The sequence below is a fragment of the Triplophysa dalaica genome, chromosome 13, assembly GCF_015846415.1.
Source record: "Triplophysa dalaica isolate WHDGS20190420 chromosome 13, ASM1584641v1, whole genome shotgun sequence".
NCBI lineage: Eukaryota > Metazoa > Chordata > Actinopteri > Cypriniformes > Nemacheilidae > Triplophysa > Triplophysa dalaica.
Genome location: NC_079554.1, coordinates 12,475,995 through 12,491,849, shown reverse-complemented (window position 1 = coordinate 12,491,849; position 15,855 = coordinate 12,475,995). Strand labels below are relative to the sequence as shown.

Genomic DNA, 15,855 nt, shown 5'->3' with positions numbered 1-15,855 from the left:
AGGATTGTTTATAATGTTTCTTAGAAATATATTTAAAATTGTGGAAAATATCTTAAGAAATATCTATCTTTGTGGGCTTTCAACTAATTCATTGAAAAATGACTTCATTGGAGGTCTGAAGAACATCTCAAAATCACTTTTACAAGCTGAAATGGATTACATCAAGACTTTCTGTTAAACCTCTTCTCATAAACACTTTATATTACAGGTGATCACATTATCTAAAGGTGCTTATTTAGCAGTTGGCATTCAATGGTTGGCTTGTTTCCTTTAGTTCCATCATGCCAGTTCAATATCAATGGGCTTTGACTTTACAGGATGTAGAAACAGCACATCTGGGAACTTTAATAACAGGGGATTTCTGATCTTTCTGTATTTCTTTTCATTCATACAATTTAATATTGCATGGTTATATTTAGGTATAGACATGATAAAGTTAGCATTGGCTTCCTTGATAACTTGGATTATTTTCTTCCTGCCCTCCTGACCCCACTTTTTACCAGAGCGGCGACGGCAGGGCAAATTCCAGCCATTCCGTCGTCTGTTTGGGAAGAAGAAAAGGAGGGAAGCTGAACGTGGGTTTGAGGGATCTGAACTTAAGCCTAGTCATTCCACTGAAGATGTTTGCAATGGGGGGGTCTCAGTTAACCTAGATGACGATCCATATTTAAGGTAAAACTCTGACGTTCTCATGACCAGTTATATTCATTAATCCTATTAATAAATTTGGGATTAATTATTAATTGGTTATTCTAATCAGTGTCCATTTTCATGCAAGTTATTAGCAAACCTTATTTTGATTTATTACACGGCTCGTTAAAATGCTAGATTGTGATGGGCCAGTCGCGACATATACAGGTTTGTTATTCCCAGATAATAACCGCGAAAAACACGGTAGCCCGGATGAGGCAAATCATTTTGACAAGTTATTTTTGACAAATCAAATAAAAATATGTATTTTAATAACATGTATGACATTATATTTACAAATGATTAAACCAACTTGCCTGTTCGTGACATTTGAATGTCGTTTCAAATGTCGAAATTAAACGGCTTTTCCTCGCAGCAGGTCTGCATTTGGTAAAAATTAACTTATAAATATTTCAAATTCACATTTCATATCCAGGTTTTTTCCTCATGTGGCAAGCAGCCGTGTAATAAGCGGGATAATGTACAAGGAGCTGGCTGTTATTGCGAAATAATATTTCTGCAATAACAACCGGCTTCCTGTACCTTATCCCTTACTCATAAAGATTACGTGTATTTCCAGCACTGAAATTTAAGCAATGAAATATTTAAAATCTAAAGATAACTAAATTTCTGTAAATCACAGGATTTTTGAAAATGCATTAACCCAACACTTCTGTGGTTATGACATATACCTTTAAATAGTCCATTTAGAAAAAACTCTGAAAATATTGAAAGAGTGATCTCTTAATTTTTTCCCAGAGCTGTATATGCACAGCACCTGTTGGGTTAATAAATTGTATAATGAAAACATTTACTGAATTACTGTAATAAAGTTTGTTTATATATATTCACAGGGAGGAAAAACAGCCTAGGGTCTCGAGCTTTTTCACACGAGAGCATATTTATCCCTGAGGACTCAGAGAAGGCACATCCAGGGCAGACAATGTCAGAGGAGAACGTTTCAGACACAGTCAGGAACATTCAGGTGAGACTGTGTACAAACACAGTATAATCAAAGGACGTTTGGTTATACTTCCATACACAATCAAGCCATGCACTATAATTTCATACCATGATATGATATCCTGCCATTGAAAGCCTAGCTGTAAAGAACCGTTTTCTCCATAAAATAATCTACATTCTACATAATGTAGATTCACATGCAGTGAAAATATAACCTTCATATATGTAACATTGATTGAATAAGGTCACGTCAAAGGTTGAAATCCAACTGAAATTAATAATTGAAATCAAACTTTGATCCTTGCTATCTCAGAATATCATTATGATATAACCTGATTTTCACAGGCAAGCTCACATTTAGTTTTTAATATATAACATTATTTAGGTATATTTAGGCCTTTTGAAGATTTGAATAACACTTGGTTGAACCACTGTCCATGCTTCTGTTGACAGAAACAAATAGGACATAATATCAAGTTTGGTCAGAGACCTCCTTCACTTAGAAAGAGTGAGGGAGATGAAGGTAGCTCAGATGAGGAAGATGTACCACAAAGTCCACTGAGGGTTCTTGCTCAGGTGGAATGTGAGCCACTAGAACCCGAGGCCAAGGAAAAGGTAGATTTTATTAAAATATACAAAGTCACATGGTCCTGCTGTTTATTATAGTTAACATATGTACAATCTTCAGCCAGTTAAAACTGTATAGTAATACAGCCTCAGATTTCTGCTGAGTAAATTCAACATTTTAACAATAATTGTGTTTCCTATGATTTGAACCCATGACATTTGCATCGACTGGAGAATTGAAGATAAATACTATTTGGCAATGATTTCACCATTCCCATTAGCAACTAACATGTTTTTTTCTTGTGTTTTTCTTAATATTAAGGATACCAGCCATGATCCAGTCCATCACAGAACTCCAGTCAAATCCCCACGTACCAAGCGGCCACCCCCCCCTGGTACAATTGAGTCCATCAATTTAGACGCTCTCCCACAGTTTGTCCCATGCTTGGACAACACCGCTGCCAAACACAAACTGTCAGTCAAACCCAAGAACCAGAGGGTGTCTCGCAAACATCGAAGGTTCACACAGGTAAATTGGATGGCGATCTTCAGGGAATGGTGGATGTTTAAAAAGATTTGACATATGAAACTATGTTTTACTGTACCTTTTAATACATTTCAGGAAGTGGATCTCTCTGAAATGCAAGAAGAAACAGAGACACAAAAACATGAAGATGTATTTGATTTGACAAGAAAAGACATCCATAGAAGCAAAGAAGATTATGAGCCTACTGAGAAATCCATAAAGAAGCGACTTCAAAATGAGGACCAAGAACGTCTTGAGTCTCAGAGAAGGGAACTAGAGGAAGAGAGAAAGAGTGAAGAGCAATGGACAAGAATTGAAGAGCAGAGGCTAGAAGAAGACAAACTGCGCAGACAAGAACAAATGCAAAAGGAGGAAGAGCAGATGAAAGCCAGAGTAGAGGCAAGAAGAGGGAAGAAGAGGAAAAACTAAGATTAGGACTGGAGGAGGAAAGAATAAAGAAAGAAGAGTTGGAAAGAAAGAGGCAAGAAGAGGAGAAAAAGAAAGAGGAAGAAAAAGAGAGAATAGAGGAAGGAGAACGGATAAGGAAAGATGAGGAGGAAAGAAGAAGAGCAGAGAAAGAGAGAAGACAGCAAGAACTCAAGGCAGAGCAACTCCGACTAGATGAAGAAAGAAAACGGGAGCAGGAGGAGAGGAGGAGAAAGGAGGAGGAGGCAGCAGAAAAAAGCAGAATTCAGGAGTTAGAGGAGAAACGACGAAGAGAAGAGGAGCAACGGTTTCATGAAGAAGAAAAAAGGCGACAAGGAAGAGAGGCTGAAGAGAAAAAGAGGGAGGAGGAACTAAGGAGGAAACAACTGCAAGAACAGCAAGCAGCTGAGGAGCAGGCTAAAGTCACTGACCCAGAGTGGAAGAGAAAGGCAGAGGAACTTCGATGGAGAGAGATGGAAGAGAGACAGAGACCCTTCACTTTCAAGGTGTCCTCGAGTGAGAAACAGATACTCTTCCAGAAGGTCAACCTTACCCCTGTTACTCCAGCAACTGGACAACAAGATGAGACAAGAACTGAAACCAGGGAGGGAGCAAAAGCCTCTTCTCCAGGATGCACTGAATCCCCAACTCTGTCATCATCTCTTTATGTCCCTCATACCGCTATTCTTGTGACAGGAGCTCAGCTTTGTGGAACTGCAGTCAATCTCGATCAGATCAAGGACACTGCATGCAAATCCCTTCTTGGTCTTTCTGAGGGGAAGAAAGCCATGGGCACTCCACCAACCAAGAGCAAAACATCTCCGGATCGGAAATCTGGGAAAACAAAATCTTTACACGAGTCTTCCTTATCTGTAGACCAATCCAATGCTGCTGTACTGGCAGAATGGGCAAGTATACGATCCAAGATTTTCAAAGGGGCTGAGGAGGGAAAATATCCTGAATACCCAGATCAGAGTCACAAGCAATCCCAGAGCAGACCAGTAAGTGAGGATCTAAATACAGTGCCATTCTCTCACACCAACCTCAGGAAGACAATGTCAGCCAGTGCAAAGTTTTCCATTACTCCAGCTAGAAAGAAATTTGCTGATTCAAACAGGAACTCTGAGGTTTTCAGTCAGGAAGAAAGAGAAGGAGTAAAAGTAGAATCAGCATCTACAGAAACTCCCCCCATCCAAAAAGAGTTGCTTTCTTCAGGCACCAAGATCCAGAACAGGGGAAGCAAGGTTGTCCGCATAACAGATAATGCAGAAGAATGCATGTTTGCCAAAGATCTCCCGTCCTTTCTTGTTCCCAGTCCATCACGTGAATCTCCCAGTTCACAAATTTCTGAGACTGGGTTGCCAAATCAGGCAGAATCACATGAGTCTGAAACAAAAGATGAGGGGGATAAGAAGGATCAGAGTGGTGATGAGCAACCGACGCCTTTTGGAATCAAGTTGAGAAGGACCAACTACTCTCTTCGCTTCCATAACGAACAATCAGCAGAAAAGAGGAAGAAAAGGTACAGCGCAGGTGACAGTTTTGAAGGGGTCCCAGTACCCCTAACATCCATCGATCAAGACTCTGACACATCTACACTTTCTGAAAAGTCAAGCTCTGCTTCTCCAAAACAAGAGATAGCTGGGTACTATACTGCCGTGCCCAGTAAAGAACCCAGAATCAAGTTTGGTAGAAGTACTCTTTCTTCACGCAATGAAGGTGATAACTTTGTCCCCAAGCCTCCACTTTACCATAAACCAGCTGCCTCCCCGAAACCCTCTGAAGGTGCCACTCCTCCATCCTCTCCTTTTCCAAAACATGGCAAGCGGACTTCTGGGGATATGATTTCTCAAACAACAGAGGCGCCAGCACAGGTAGCTGCTGAGCAGAGCGGGGACCGTAAGGAAGACATTTCACCATCTGTACCGTCTCAGAGAAACGGTCAAGGAGAGGACGAGGTTAAAGAGAAGAAGTCATTTTTTCCATCTATCAGCATTCCATGGAGGGAAAAAACTGATCGCAGGACTGAACTCCTCAAAAGAGGTTCGAAATCTGCATGCATTAAAATTAAAATAGCCGTTGGCTTTAAAACCAGTCTTTCTGTTAATTTGACACTCTAAATTTCTGTCTTCACAGAAAAACCCTCACTGCAGGCCAGGCACTCACTGGACAGCTCACGGACACAAGAGAAAGAGACAGGACCGTTGTGGATCACTATGGCACTGCAAAAACAGAAAGGCTTCAGAGAACAACAGCACAGCAGAGAAGAAAGAAGAACCCAGAGAGAAGCAAAGCTGGCTGAGAAACAGGCCAGGGAAAGAGAAAGTGTACGTATATATCATAAAAATGGCCACACGAGTTATGATTGTATCTAGCTATAGCATACAGTTAATACTGTACGTAATTTGTTAACTATACTGTTACACTAATGCTACACCTAATCCTTCTATAACTGCACCGGAAGAAAAATCACAACTGTTCTTTGCATCTGTAAGGTTGGAATGGTCAGTCCCACAGAGGATAAAGGCAATGACAATTCCAGCCCTCCCAAGCAAACAGCACCTGAACATAAGAGACCAGACACACTCCTGGCCCGCTTTGAACGCCGTGACAACTTTAAGAAAGCCAATACATTGCCCAGTTCAGTCACAGGTGAAGATCTCTACGTTTGCTGCAAATCATTTGACTTGTTTTTGATAACCCCAGACCTTTAGAGCTCCTTAAATTGCACAATGTTTGCAGTATTTTAAAGGTTTGGTATGTTTTGATGCTTTTTATACGCCTACTACTAGCTGAATCGCAGGTCCCAAGAAGTGCCCGGCTCAAGCGAAACCAGGTCTTCCGATTAATACAACTGAGACAGCCAACACCACAAATGTAGAAAAGAATGTGCTCTTTTAACTGTACATGTTACTATCAATGAAAGCTTATTTAAAAAACCATTTGTGGAATTACACCTGAAACAGATTACTTTCTTTATTTTGACAGTTGAAATAACAGACCCAACACCTTCTCCGCCAGCAACGAAGGATGTGACAAAGCGCTTCCCTCCTGGTGACACCACCCAGGTTTCAACCGAGCCTGCCTGGCTCGCCCTAGCCAAGCGTAAGGCCAAAGCCTGGAGCGACTGCCCACAGATCATCAAGTGATCCAATACTTGACCCAGTAAAAAAGCAAATAAGTCTCATCTTCTTCATGCACATTAGTTAGCTCACCTCTGGTGACACATGGCAAAATAGAAACCTTTGAACTCGGCTTTCCACAAATCACAAGCAATCAGGCATTTCCTAATAATTGGTATTTCAGTTTTAAAAATGTATTGCCATAATGACAAAACATTGTGCCTACATACAGACTCGCACTGAATTCTGTCAGATGGATCAGAGAACCAACGACGAAACGCATCTCCATCTCAGAGGCCAACCCTTATTTCTTTGGTTTTCAAAAATGACTAAACTTTCTGTGCATCAACAATTTAATCAATCCTTTCCTGTCAGTCAATCCATCAATTTTTTGAATATATGGCAACAGGTATAGCCCTTCATATCTTGAAAGTCAATCAAAAACCTGTTATCCAAAAATCAGTGTATATACACAATGCATGTCACATTGTTGATCCTAGATATTACGAAATCAATGTGTTTCATTTTCAACACAGTTTAAAACATCTGAAATAAAACAAGACAGTATGCTTTGGTGACAGTTCTGGGAAGCAATTCAAGGGCTAATAATAACAACAACAACACAGTTGGTATAACCTTGACAAATCTCACTCTTTACTCCCACATGCATGGGCATCAAAACAACAGTTTTGTATTGTTTTTCAGGTTTGGCGTCGATTTTTCATATTTACCCGAATGCGTTGACATCACTTTGTTGATGGACAGATGTGGTGTCTGTTTTCCCTAACTTATTATATTTGATATCTTAGCAAAGTACAAAGATCTTCACTGTGTCCGTGACGACTGTGAGTAATGTCATTTTAACTATTGCTAAAAATCACCATGATAAGAACATGTCGAAACTGTTTACTAATGTAAGGAACTAACTCTGAACTTCTCAATAACGTTTCCATATAACTATATGCACTAGAGCCGTGCTGTCATTTGACAACAACACTACTTTTTGCAGTCTCTGTACCCGCCTCTTTCCGTACAACCGGTTGCCGGAAATAACAAACTGCCTGCTTGCTGTAACATAAACAATGCTTTCCTGGTGTAGCGTGTGCTACCATCTCTTTTACAGCTAATTAGCAAACCCGTGACACGGCTAAGTGATGGGAGATCAGTGCTTCAGAAGCAAAATCCTGTGGGGGGCAGAACAAGAGATCTAGCCAAAGAGTGTTTTCTGTGCAAAACAAAGGAGTGACTGTACTTTACATGGACGCCACCTCTATATCTTTGAAAAAGCCAGCTAACCTGTGATTGTTCCAGAGGGATTCGCTTTAGGTGAAGCTGCACCTGAACTGTAAGTCGCTCTGGATAAAAATGATCTAAGTTATGAAATTAATGAATGGAAGCCTTGATCTCTCAGCAGAGCCACTGATCCCACTATCTAATATAATGTTGTATGTATGTAATGTATGTAGGTATGTATGTATGTATAGAGGTGAAACGAAATGGACAGTATTCTTATGGAGATCTCATGAACTGCATTCACATCACTTTGTTTTTACATTGGTCCTGTGCAATAGCGTAGCGTAAACAGTGTTGTATGTGATATGAAACAAAAACAGTTTGTTGATAATTGCACTTTTTTTTGTTCTACTTTAGAAATATCCATTAAGGAAAAAGTGACGCAAATGTTACAAAATGTGTAGAGAAAATTAAAGAAAGACGTTTGAACTCTACGAAAATGATATTCTGTTTTTTATTTGTTAATTTTTTCTCAAAACACACTTTGCTAGTTTATCAGTTAGCATTTATTTGAACATATCCTATCAGGTATATTATCCCAAAAGCCATCAAATCTTTTCCACAATAGACACTTTTGGGAGTTACTCATTTTAGGGATAGTTCACGAAAAATAAAAACTCTCTCATCATTTTCCGACATTCATTTCAAACCTGTAAGTCTTACTTTCTTCTGCAGAACACAAAATAAAGATGTTTTTAAGAATATGGTAACCGAATAATGAGGGTACCCATTCACTTTTTAGGCACTACAACAGAGAACAATGCAAATTCAATGCCAGTCAATGGGTACCACCACTGTTTGTTTACCAACATACTTTAAAATATCTTCTTTTATTCTGCGGAAGAAAGTCATACAGTTTAAAATGAAAAGAGGGTGAGTAAATGATGACAGAATTTCATTTTTGGTGTACTATCACTTTAACTGAAAGCATAAAATATATATTTATCTATTAACACCTAGTTTTAAAATTTTGTTTTATTACCTTCTGCCAAGTTCTAGACAGTAAACATAATCATTACGACATCCCACCACTAAGGTTTGGCCCCATACAACAGGAGAAGAGAAAAGTTCTCCAGGCAAAGACAAAGCTGCCTTCAATGTTCCTGTTTCTCCATCTAAAATCCACACGGTCCCGTCAGTAGAACACACAGCTACCAGTGTTCCAAAACCCCACAGACTGCCGTCAAACATAAATGGAATAGAAAACACTTTGGATGTGGTCTGAAAGTTCCATAGTAAAGATCCGTTATGAGCATTTAAACAGTATATGTGACCATCATGTGACCCGCATGTGACCACATAATTGAGTGATGATGATGTCGAAGTGTTCCCAGGAGTTTTAGAAACCTGAGAATTTGTCAGAGATGTCAATGAAGAAACGCATGGCGATGAGAAGACCGGTCCTTCAGTGGAGAAGTCCCATAACTGCAAAATAATAAAACATGGGTTGAGCATGGTTTCCCAAAATCATTTCTTCATTGTTCAAAACCTGTATATGAATCTTTCTTCTGTGGATCACAAAGTAGATATTTTGAGAAATGTCTCTGTGCTTTGCGTCCATATATGTAAGGGATAATCTTTCTCAGTCTCAGTCCTGGGCAACATAAACAATATTTTCAGTAAATTTTCATTGAGCAGCATAATCAATGTCTGATCGGAGTTTATGCATCTGTGTAATATGATTACATTATGGGCAGTGCATTAATCTCGAATTGTGATCAAACTGACTGAAACTCCCTGTGCATTAATGGTTTTCAGCCAATCAGAATTGATTATTCAGACAGACCATGGTATAATTGAAGTCAATGGAGGCCATGCTGTTTAGTTATCAATATTCTTCAAAACTATTTTCTTTTGTGTTCTGCATAAGAAAGAAAGTCATACGTTTGAGATAATATAAGGGTAAGAAAATGATGACAGAATTTTATGAGGTAAATTGCCCTATATATATTAAATAGTCTTTAATTTCACTTTTGCTTTCCCAAGGTAAATGTTGTTTTTTTACCCTCACCTGATTTCCAGAATGGCTTATTCCAACTATATGTCCATTCACTGCACCAATAAAAACACAAGAATCAGAGCAGTATGGAGATGAGAAAAAAGGAACGCCGCTGGAATGCGTCCACAAGACTGTTCCAATGTCCTGTACACACAAATAACAAAGACGTTTTTTCTTCATGTAAACAATCTTCAAAACATCCACATACTACATTGATAACTCGTGACCAGTGTTGGGTGTAACTAGTTACTAAGTAATTAGTTACTGAAATTTAATGACTTTTCCCTTGAAAAAGTAAAGTAAAGGATTACTCATATGTTTTCTGTAATTTAATTACAGTTACTTTTGATGTAATTAAACTAAATACTTTTTGAAATATATGTGTGTTCAATAGTTTAATTGACATCAAAATTCAAAGTCTTACTTTAAAATCTGTGCTTTAATGTATAATTCTCACATTTGTAATACTTTGGTCAGTTAATAATATTATTTATTTGAATGAATTAAATAAGCCGTTTCATGTCTATCCTTGACTAAACTAATCAAGGTCGATGTAGGATATAGAAAGTAATTAGTAATGAGTAACTAAATACTTTTTGGACAGAGTAATTTGGACAGTAATCTAATTACACTATTGAATATGTAATGAGTAACTAGTAATTAATTACTTTTTCAGAGTAATTTACCCAACACTAGTTACACACAAGTTGTTTTTAGAGAAAATTATCTACTTACTGGATTAAGACAGTGGAGATCCCCTCCTAAAGTACAACAGTATAACTGTCTTGGTGAAAGGTGTAAACATGGGGATGAAAACACCGCACCGCCACCACAATAATGCTGCCATATAGAAGACTTGGCCTTGGATAAACATAAACGTAAACCTTTGGGTATCACATCACAAGTCTACATGGGAAATACAGCAACAACAATACAGAGACAGAATACACTTGACAAGAACATTTTTACAAAAAATCAAAAAGGTAAAGATAATTAAATATATCAGGATGTACACATACAAAACTGTATGACTACTTAAGAGTGATTTTTTTGCATCTCTGGAATCTTACCAGTGGGTTTAATGCATAAATATATCCATCATGGGATCCTGCAAAGACGAGCCCGGTTTTAGGGTCTACTGCAGGAGAACTTTTCACCACATCTCCTGTCTCAAATGTCCAGACAGTGTCTCCACAGGCAACATCCAGGAAATAAACCTTTTTGTCATAGCAGCCTGAAAAAGGGTTAAAAACCAGTTACACATATGTACACAATACTCTTAAGAGACCCAATAAATACTCTGAGACTACACACCTACTACCACAAGAGTCCCACATTTTGTAATAGCAGCTGAGGACTCCAGCCGATCTCCAAGTATACGTTCCCAGATGACCTCACCACTTCTCAGATTGAGAGCCTGCAGTCTGTGTGAATGAGACCCAATGAACACCGTGGTTCTCTCAGGAGCCACCAGCAGAACCGGAGACGCGTCCACACATCTGCCCGTATCTGAGCTCCAGACGACCTTGAGGCCAAGTGGAAGAACTTTCTCAGAACTTCCCTGAGAACTTTCACTTCTCTCAGGTTCACTAGCTTGATCGCTGACAACTTCTTGAGGGTTATATTGAGGTCTCTCACAAAGTCCATGCGATGCCTTGAGTATTAAATCCGAACGATTGTCTTTTGGACTTTTCTGCACTATGACTTTACTCTTGTTTGTGTCAGAGAAGCAGTCCTCTTGCGTTCCCTGAAAACAACTCCAATCAATAACCTCACCAGCTCTCCTCACAACTATAAATGCCATAGTCTCTTTCACAGAGGAAGCTATAAAACCTGCTGTGCTATGCGTGACACCGACTGTAGTCATATCCTTGTGGTGTCTTTTGGATGAATCAACGGAGTTGGAATCGTCATGTTTTCTCTTCTTTGATGGCTGGATTACGTTAAAATCCTTTTCTGTCACTATTTGGCTAAGCACATCTAAGAAAGAGCCGTCCAATATGACCTCCAGCAGGCCCACAGGGGTTGTCCCCATGGCAACAGTGATCTCATCATAAAGGCGAAGGGCCTGAAGGGAATCTCCTCCACTTAACAAGAAGTGTGCATCTTCCTCAATCACGACATCATCAGCCAGGTTAAGACACTTCTAACAGTAAGAAATGTGAAAAATAGACAATTAATTGTAATATAACTAGTTCACATAAAATAAAAACCAGAGAAAGATATTTGGAAGAATGCTTTTAACCAAACAGATCTTGGCCACCATTGGCTACCATAGAAAGACAAATTACAATTTGTTGTCTAAAGTGCCCCAGAACAGTTTACTTTTCTGCATTCTTCAAAATATATTATTTTATGTTCTACAAAACATGGAAATGTTCCTACTATGGTAGTCAAGAGTTGCCAAGAACTGTTTGGTTACAAGCATTCTTTCGAATATCTTTCTCTGTGCTCATTAGATTTATACACGACTTCAAGAATTTTCCTTTTTGGGTAACTATTCCTTAAACTATTACTGTTTATGCAAACGTAAATGCTCTTTATACCTTCCATAGGGTTTGTAATTTCAGTCTAACAGTTTCAATGTTTTCTTGTTCAGCTTCTCTGTTTGCTTCTTGTCTTTGTGTCACACACATTCTCATCAACTCGTCCATTGCTACTTTACCTAAAAATACATAAAGGAAGAAGTTAGAACATAAGTGGCTATATCAAAATGAACAGTGTAAGAAAACATGCGTATCTGACTGAACTAGATCCACTAATCAACTAAAAAATATTTATTTAATTATTAATTCAAATAAATAGTTCATACAAAAGTGCGGTCCCCTACAAAAGACAGTCCCTCTAAATCCTTTAAGGAAGGTGCTCACTTGCCATGAGATGTGAGTGGAAGTGCCGGAATGAAGAATATCGTGTCTGGAATGCTGTGACTGTCCAATAGCTGTGATAACCTTTCTCTAATCGCCCCTTCAATTACTCCGCTGGCTGGGTCGGTGCAGTTTCTTGTGACATCTGCTGCAGCAAGGTCTTCAGAGGAGGATGAAGGGGCTCTTAGCTGACCTGATGCGAGCACTATAAATGCCATCAGCCTGCTACCCTCACTCAAGCTCACGGCACATGCCTCTACGTCGGGTAAATTCTCAATGGTCTGAGAACAGAAAGATTTAAGATGCCATGGTACAACCTGAACCAAATAATCTCAGGGTTTTATCTGGAGATACCTGCAGAGTGCATATACCTGTTGTAGGGCATCTAGATGTACCCGCTGACCAAAGCGTTTCACAAGCCGATCCTTCCTGCCTAGGAAATACAGATGGGAATTGCGCACCTGCACCCAGTCACCCGTAGCACGCATTGCTCCCCTGACTACAGTTTTCTCATCATCTAGGAGACACACTCTCTCTTGACCACCTAAGAAGAAAAATACAGTGTCTTGGAAAAAACAAACTACAAGAAAATGATTAGACAGTGAAAGATTTCAGTCAAAACCTGTATGACTTTCTTCTGTGGATAGAAAAGAAGATATTTTGAGAAATGTCTTAGTGGATTTGTGTCTCAACATGAATGTCAATGGGGGCCACTATTTTTCGGTTACCAACGTTCTTCGAAATATCTACTTTTGTGTTCTGCAAAGGAAAGAAAATCAAACAGGTTTGGAATTACAAGAGGTTGAGTAAATAAAACAGTATTTTCATTGTTGGGTGAACTATAAATATTTTTTATGTAACTATGACAGATGAAATAGAGAGCTTTGCTCTTTTTAGTGAATTATTTTTAGATCATTATATCTTACCAATGAACACTTGTCCTTCTCCATCCGTGACGAAACATCCTTTCTCATCTCTCACCTCAATTATGGTGTCCAGCAGCGGCTCCCCAAGGGGCACAGGTACATCATCACTATAACACAATACATATCAATTGATAACATAGGATCACAGGACAAAACTACTATGTCAAATTATGTGTAGAAGTCAGAAAAAGCTGTAACGTTGGATAATATTCTATATAGACTGTCCCTGTTTATATAATTGTTTCAGACGAAGTTGCCATAAAACATAAATTCAGGCTACTATTATTTATACTTCATTGTGAAAATAATTGATTCATGCAAATATGCTTTTTGTCAGTTGTCAAAAGATTCTGTACACCTGCAAATGTTTACTTTAAAATTAAAGAACATACACAGTTTCATACACTGCCACAGTTTTAAACAAACTAAAATGGTTTGCTGGGTTTCACTTACATGTCATCCATGCACAGGAGTTTGTCTGGGACTTTGTACCAGCTTGCCCAGCAAGACACTTCTGTAGTGCCATAAAGAGTAAAGATCAGTGTGCTATTGCCTTTCTGCCTCCACCTCTTTAAAAGAGTGAGAGATGGACATGGCTCTCCTCCAAAAGCCAACAACCTCAGGGATGAATCTGCACTGAGTACCTCCTCCTGCAGAACATGTCTTCCAAATCGTCTAACGAGAGTGGGAGTAGCCTGAAAAAAGTGAATTAAGTGTAAAACAATACATGTTAAACTTAATATTGAACACAATTTATTTGTGTGATTTAAAGGGATAGTTCATCATAAAATGAATATTCTGTCATCATTTACCCACCCTCTTGTCATTTCGAACCAGTATGATTTTCTTTCTTCTGCAGAATACAAAAGAAGATATTTTTAAGAATGTTGATAACCGAACAGCGGTGGCACCCATTGACTACCAATGCAAGTGAAAGGCTGCCAACCCTGTTCGGTCAACAACATTTTTCTAAATATCTTATTTTGTGTTCTGCAGAAGTAAGAAAGTCATACAGGTTTGAAATGACAAGAGGGTGAGTAAACGATGACAGAATTTTATTTCTTGGGTGAACTATCACTTTAATAGAGTGATGAAATTAGATAATAATCTCTCACTGAGAGAATAGAGTGATGTGTATACTCCCTTGCCTGTAAGACTGTTGTTGTGTTGCGTTTAAACAGCACATGTGCAAGTCTGCGTGGCATCTTTTTAACAGCCGAGGGGACGATTAGAAGACATGCTCCAGAAGACAGGGCCAAAAACATCTCTACCACAGAGGGGTCAAAGGTTAACGGAGAAGAAAGGAATACAACATCTTCTGCAGTCATCTTAAACACAGATCTGCAGAGAAAGCATATGTTTGACATCATACAATAAGACCTTTTTTAAAAAAGTTAAAAGAGGAGTTTGTCTTATTTGCATCTACCTTAGATGCGTTATATTAGGCACGATGCATTTGTGAGGGACTTTCACAATCTTTGGAAGACCCGTAGTTCCAGATGTGTGCAAAATATAAGCCACCTGCTCCCTCTGGTGGTTGTCTTTGATCACAGCAGAGACGGGGGGATGTTGTTCTGTCTCAGTCGGTTGAATGGTGGGATCCTGCTCCATTTGTAACGTCATCAAGGTGAGCTTGTGTGAGGACAAGTTTGCACATACCGTCAGTGACAATAGGTTGGAAAATGCACTCTGGAATTGCTGTTGGTTAAAAAGACTGTAATTAATAATATGATTATAAAAAGAATGCAGTCTTACAATAATGGACATATGAAAAATATGTAAAAACTGTCAGTTGAACATAACCCACGTGAAGCAGATCAGTCTGTACCAAGCAGTAGTTCAGACTGCACTTCTTCATCATTCTCAGGATGCACAGAGGTGGTGACGTAGGATCCAGAGGTACATATGCAGCAGGAAACTGCAGAACACTGTTCCGAGACATAACAGTTTGATTTATTTGAATTGATAAGTAAACATGTTTGGTAAATTTTTAGTCTACTTTGACTTGCTGAACATCTTAATGATCTCAGAGCACTACGCAAAACCAGAAATAAATCGTACCCCATAATCCAAACAGGAAGGAAAACATCTGCAAGGCAGAATAACCCTATAGCACCTTCACATTCCCAGACAGAGACGCGCAAGCGTTCAGTTAATTTATTTGAAAGAGAAATAACCTCATCATAAGTTAAAGAGACGCGCGTTGCCATGCTGCTGTCAAACGTGACAGCTATTCTATCACCATGCACGAGCGCCGCCTCGTGCACAAGCTCATTCAGGGATTTCTCTGCCATTATCTGAGAGGAATTACGTTAACGCATATTTGATAAAAACAGTCAAATACATGCACATTTTATACGCATATCTTAACGCATGAGCGTCTCGACCTACTCGTTTGGAGCGTCGCGTTAAAATGACGTGACAGTGATGTGTGGAAAAAACGTCCAATCACAGCTCGAGCTTTTCTCCGGAGAAG

The 15,855-nt window shown here is 39.0% G+C and overlaps 2 protein-coding genes across 4 annotated transcripts; one reads left to right on the top strand and one right to left on the bottom strand.

Annotated features, from left to right (window-relative positions):
- Positions 1-1,548: 1,548 nt before the first annotated feature.
- On the top strand, positions 1,549-8,001 carry cracd (capping protein inhibiting regulator of actin dynamics). The gene is given in 8 exon segments (XM_056764564.1): positions 1,549-1,675; positions 2,107-2,268; positions 2,543-2,749; positions 2,843-3,152; positions 3,155-5,215; positions 5,309-5,499; positions 5,668-5,824; positions 6,161-8,001. Coding segments are annotated over 8 exon segments (3,291 nt in total). The 5' UTR covers positions 1,549-1,633; the 3' UTR covers positions 6,322-8,001.
- Positions 8,002-8,027: 26 nt separating this feature from the next.
- aasdh (aminoadipate-semialdehyde dehydrogenase) lies at positions 8,028-15,774 on the bottom strand. Of its 3 annotated transcripts, none has more exons than XM_056764561.1 (14): positions 15,441-15,774; positions 15,187-15,307; positions 14,806-15,077; positions 14,528-14,720; positions 13,833-14,074; positions 13,380-13,486; positions 12,825-12,997; positions 12,461-12,734; positions 12,133-12,251; positions 10,901-11,732; positions 10,657-10,820; positions 10,322-10,447; positions 9,599-9,730; positions 8,028-9,012 (listed from the first exon to the last, which is right to left on the bottom strand). In XM_056764561.1, exons 1-14 carry the CDS (start codon positions 15,671-15,673, stop codon positions 8,566-8,568), a joined length of 3,435 nt encoding a protein of 1,144 aa, XP_056620539.1. In that variant the 5' UTR covers positions 15,674-15,774; the 3' UTR covers positions 8,028-8,565. The 3 variants fall into 3 exon arrangements, with proteins under 3 accessions (XP_056620539.1, XP_056620540.1, XP_056620541.1); XM_056764562.1 differs by having other exon boundaries at positions 10,901-11,729; XM_056764563.1 differs by lacking the exons at positions 15,187-15,307; positions 15,441-15,774 and having other exon boundaries at positions 14,528-14,646; positions 14,806-14,860.
- Positions 15,775-15,855: the final 81 nt, after the last annotated feature.